General features: G+C 32.3%; 1 protein-coding gene across 16 annotated transcripts; it reads right to left on the bottom strand.

The window, feature by feature from the left end:
• Nucleotides 1-387: 387 nt before the first annotated feature.
• LOC136233575 (glycerol-3-phosphate acyltransferase 9-like) lies at nucleotides 388-4,502 on the bottom strand. 16 transcript variants are annotated; one of them, XR_010690908.1, is made up of 8 exons: nucleotides 4,289-4,502; nucleotides 4,092-4,113; nucleotides 3,733-3,795; nucleotides 3,476-3,569; nucleotides 3,230-3,326; nucleotides 1,753-2,061; nucleotides 690-801; nucleotides 403-606 (listed from the first exon to the last, which is right to left on the bottom strand). XR_010690908.1 is itself a non-coding variant. In XM_066023286.1 (7 exons), the coding sequence occupies exons 1-7, from the start codon at nucleotides 4,292-4,294 to the stop codon at nucleotides 1,922-1,924; spliced, it is 444 nt and encodes a 147-aa protein (XP_065879358.1). In that variant the 5' UTR covers nucleotides 4,295-4,502; the 3' UTR covers nucleotides 1,474-1,921. The 16 variants fall into 16 exon arrangements, 3 of the variants coding, with proteins under 3 accessions (XP_065879358.1, XP_065879356.1, XP_065879357.1); XR_010690916.1 differs by lacking the exons at nucleotides 403-606; nucleotides 690-801 and adding exons at nucleotides 2,380-2,972; nucleotides 4,002-4,023 and having other exon boundaries at nucleotides 1,922-2,061; nucleotides 3,476-3,571; nucleotides 4,289-4,306; XR_010690906.1 differs by having other exon boundaries at nucleotides 388-908.
• Nucleotides 4,503-5,413: the final 911 nt, after the last annotated feature.

Raw genomic sequence — 5,413 nt, 5'->3', positions numbered from 1 at the left:
AATGCAACTAATGAAAAATATGAAGAAAACCAACAACATAAAAGTTTACTCCACCAAGAAATTAAATTTCAGAAGAAAATCGATAGGGTAAAAGAAAAAGAAGAGAAAAGAGGGAAATCTGTAACATCTCGTGACCGGTTTGAAATTGAATTTTCAGTACTCTTCCCCTCTTCTAAATAAGTTCCATGTGATCTGTATTTTTCTAAGTAACATCAATTTTGCATCAAGCTCATTCATTAACCATTCAAATTGATCTGAAAATGAGAGGAATTGTGATTAAGGATTTCAGTAAAGATAGTGATAACCCCATCTTCAATTATAGATGCTGCTCAAAGCCTTTTCTATTGGAAAAGAGATAAAATTGAATTTCATAAGAAAATCTATAGGGTAAAAGAAAGTGATTGAGCAGATCCAACATCAAATTTCAATTCAACAGTCGAAAAATTACCTGAACATAACAGTACAGATTATCAGCCCCTTTTTTAACATAAAAATATTAAAAATTAGCCCCTTTTCAAATTTCAAGTGTTCTTTCTAATTCCCAATACCTTTTTGAACATAACAGTATAATGGTTATTTACGCAAGTCTGAACATGATTTCTTAACCTGAAACATGTATACAATTATAATCATGATGCACATATCAGAGCAGCGATATAAAAAAAATCCCCTGCTGCATTTTCACTTACTTTTTAGCTACAATTTCACTATCCTTAGCCTCTGAACGATTGAACCAGATACATCCTACACTCTCAAGTAGACCTCGGCATGGGCCGAGCTGAGCCGGGCCTGTGATAAAACCTGATAAGCCCAAGCCCACACTAATTAGAGTCGGGCCGGGCCGGCTCGGGCCAGGCCGGGCTCAGGCCTAAACAAGGAATCCCAAGCCCGCCCGTCCAAGCCCATATCTATATTAAAAAAAATCAATTAAAATAAAATACTAACTTTTTTTTAATAAAAAATAATAAACATAATAGTTAATAAGTCTTAGAAAAATATAACAAACTAATTGTAAATTGTAATACTGGTTACTTATTTAACTATATCTATAAACTAGAAAGATACCCTCGCTTCGCTTCGGGAAAAAAAATAATTCGATACATTTAATATATCCAAACTATAATGATTGTTAATTTATATTTTTTGAAAAATAAAATCATAAACTATTTGATTAATATTTTAATGTAAAAGAAATCATTTTCAAAATGAAAATAATTCCAACATATAAAATGATTAAAAGTGATTTCATTTTATTTGAGTATAAATATTAAACTTTTATATACAAAAACTTTGACTGTGTAAGTGATTTTTATAGTAAAAAAAATGACTAAAGATCTCAAACAAAATTTAAATACATTTACATTTGGAGCAGTGTTTTAAGTAAGTTCCAACATTATTGTGAAAAAAGACCTATAAACAAATTAAACAACTGTCAAGGATAATGCATTAAACTTTTGAAAATAAAATATCATATAAAAAAGCAAAAAATGTCAAAGTTCATAAAGTCTTACATAAAATAGATCAAGCCTTGGAGTGTTTGAACTTAACATACTGTTAAAGTTAGTTTGAAAGAGTATAGATCATTAAATCCTTGAAACTTAAAAGGCAACGATATAATTTTTCAATTGCAAAACAAAGTTTAGATAAACATCATTTAGCAAACAAATTATAAGTTATGGAGTTTTTTTTATTGACGATCAAACCGAAAGATATATAAATAGAGCAATCATCTGATTCAGCTAAGGATCTCACAAATAGAGAAGCTGAATCCCAGAACATTGGACTTTGCCCAGAGAATGGAGAGCTAGCTAGAAGATCGGCAACATGATTGGCTTGCCTGGGTATATAGGACACCGATAAATCAACAGAGTTTCTTGCAATATTCTGACAATAGCGTATTCCATCCCCAAACTCGGAGAGGTCATCCGACTGTTGAGCAAATGCATCCGTGACAATCTTCGCGTCCATCTCCACCATCGTCTTGCCCAAGCCACTGTTTTTTTATCCAGCTAAGGGCTTCCTTCACTCCAAAGGCCTCCGCCAATGGGACTACCCAGCACCCTGGTTTGTGATAATTCAAACATTAAAAAGGAAAAGGAAAAAACAACTCAAATATATTCAACTTCAACCAATATTCTCCTTAGTCAACAATCTAATCAAACAGAAAGAAATCGGTGAGGAAAGCTTCGTGATAGGCACAGTAGTTCTATAGAACTGTAGATCTTCGAGAACGTAGGAGGTGTGGAGAATAGAGACGGTTGATGAATTTAGGATGAAAGCAAACTAATAAACAGATGAGGTAAGAATTAAAACCAAACAAAAATTGAGTGAATTAGCAATTCTAAAAGCATAAAGAAGTATCAGAATGAAAACACAAACCAATGAAGCAAGGAATGAAGCTAGAGAGATGGAGAGTTTCTTGGAGGAGGCGGCTGAAGAGATTGAGGCTGGAAGGCACGAATTTGGAAAGGGGATATGTGAAGGTAGCAGTTGTAACCCTAGAATTGAAGAATAAAATTACTATATTACCCATATAATACCCATATAAAACGGTGCCATTTTGTTATAAGCTTGAAGGGTTTGGGAAATTACTTAAAAGCACCTCAACTTGGATAGAAATATTAAATTTGAAGGGTTTAATTGGAAAAATTGGACAAAATTTTCCAATTGTACTGTTGAAGCTTTTCAAGTTTATAGTATATATATAATTTATATATGGACTCTTTAATTTATATAATTAAATTTATAAATATATATATATAACGGGCCGGGCCAGGTCCGTCGGGTATTTACATAGCCCAGGACCGCCCATTTACTAGGCGGGCTAAATCAGGTTTGGGCTGGGCCGGGCCGGGCCTGACACTAATTTTATGTGTCCAGGCCCGGCTAAATGGGCCTGGACTCGGGCCGGGCGGGCGGACTCATCCGCCCATGGTGAGGTGTACTCTCAAGTATAGTGCTTTGCAATAGTCCTGCATAGAGAGCAAAAATTAATTAATCACTGATCCCATTCCATTCTCCACTTAGGAATCTTTCAAAAATAAATGTGAAGCTATGCAATGATATTCTACCATCAAACCTTTCAAATCTATATATAAAACTCCATTGGACTTCATCAATTGAATACAATTTTATAGCAATTTGGTAATATAATAATTATTGAAAAAAAATCGCTTCAATCATTTAAAAGATGTATCAATGATTGCAGAAAAAAATATTTATGACTTACCAACCCAACCAGGATGTTTCTGCATTATAACAACAAAGGCAGTCATCTGTTCTAAGATGATAAAATCAACCATGGAGGTATGATTGGCCACAAAAACCTGTTAAAATTATGATAGAAAAAGCTCATATCAGAATGCAAACTTACGCAAATTACTTACACGTGCTCGGATTTAAAAACCATAAGAGAGTCTCAAATTTACATAAATGTTATTAATCTTATTTAAGAGATAATACTACTTTAAAAAACCTGTTTAGGTCGAATGCTAGGTCGTGGCCCATGGTACTTGACAACTCCTATCCATGATGCCACAAAAAAGCTGCAAATCAACTCCACCAAACACCTCTAGGATGAAAGAAAACTGAAATTAAGTTGCGGAAACATGCAACAAAGCTAGTCATGGAATAAGAGATTTGCTAAAAAAAATGATGGAATAACAGAAAATGAAGGAGATTAGAGTGTGAAAAGAAAATTAAGGTGAGAAAAGATGAGGCCGAAAGAGATACCGATGGTTGAAGGAATAGAACGGAGAAGCACAATCAGATAACAACATAAAAAAGAGATAAGACCTGCAATTAGGCATAAAAAGGGGAAAATTAGAAAAATTAAAACATGATAACAGCTACAAAGACAAATGCAGAAATTAAAAATGAATAAATGAGATCCCTAAATCGAATGAAGAAATGAAAATCAAAGGAGCAACACCACATAGAAATAACCATATAGACTACTGTTAAATCGAAATCAATGGAAGGTGAAGAAATGAAAATCATACCTTGATCCAAAGAGAGAAACACCTGTTAAATAAAAATCAGAAGAGATAAAGTTTTTTTTTTTGGGGGGAATTTAGAAATGAAAATCATACCTTGATCCAAAGAGAGAAACACCTGTTAAATAAAAATCAGAAGAGATAAAGTTTTTTTGGGGGGAAATTAGAAATCGGAGATGGGTAGTGTGGGTAGTGAGAGAGATATGATGCAGGAGATCTAGAAATCTAAGAATCATTAAAAGAATAGATTAGCAGAAAATGAAAGCAGGAAAAACTATTCCAAGTATTCTTACCAGCATCGAAATGAGTAGGCATGAAAGAAACCGTGATATGAATGAAAGAGAGAGTGCAGATGGGCAGAAACCGTGAAGATAATGACAGTCGAGGGTTTTGGATATATAATTTAGAGAGATTGAAACCGTTCAGGAAGATGGGCATTTGAGAGAAGGCACAAACAATTTTGCATTTGAGAGAGGGCAGTTGATGGGATCGTGGGAGTGGGTTCAAAATGTAAATTAGATTTACTAAAAATTATTTTTGAAGATGAATTCAATTTATGCTTATTTTGAAATAAAATAAGAAAATGACATGTCAGCACTTAAAGAATAAGAGAAGGACACATCAGCTATTAGAGTTACAGATTTAGATATATATATAGATCAAAATGTAAATTAGATTTACTAAAAATTATTTTTGAAGATGAATTCAATTTATGCTTATTTTGAAATAAAATAAGAAAATGACATGTCAGCACTTAAAGAATAAGAGAAGGACACATCAGCTATTAGAGTTACAGATTTATATATATATATATATATATATATATATATATATATATAGACAAGAGAAAATTAAAATAAAAATGCAATTACTTGTATTTTAATAATTAATGCACAAAATCAAGGGATCATTTAATCTACATTTATTACAAAAAAGAAAAAGGAAAAGTTAAAAAAAAAAACCAAAAAGGCTTAGTTGTAATTTTTTGTAACTACATAACCACCATGGTTTCTTTACGTTACTAAGAGGTGTTTGATTGTTGCTTTTTATGCTCCTATTTTCTTTTCATTTTAAAATAGAGTTTTAGAGTATCTCCAACAGCCTGTTAAATTGGTTCTTAAGTTAAAATTTGAGGAGGGAGAATAAAAAATCAGCTCCAACAGCCTCTTAGTGGCTCCTCAAATCACTAAGAGCCCTTGTCCACCTCTTAGTGTCTCCTAACTTCATATTTTATTAATAATTATTATTAATAAGTCTCTCTCCTCACACTATTGGTAATATAACAATAAATAATAATTTTAATAATAAAATAATAAATTATGAGTGAATATAAGGAGCATTATTGGAGGTAATATATCTTAGTTACTCTTAAATCACTAAGAGTCAATTATTTATATTATTTATAGAGAGTTCACTAA

Source organism: Euphorbia lathyris, chromosome 6 (assembly GCF_963576675.1).
Source record: "Euphorbia lathyris chromosome 6, ddEupLath1.1, whole genome shotgun sequence".
NCBI classification, from domain to species: domain Eukaryota; kingdom Viridiplantae; phylum Streptophyta; class Magnoliopsida; order Malpighiales; family Euphorbiaceae; genus Euphorbia; species Euphorbia lathyris.
The sequence above is the reverse complement of the archived record's forward strand: the minus strand, read 5'-3'. Positions and strand labels throughout refer to the sequence as shown.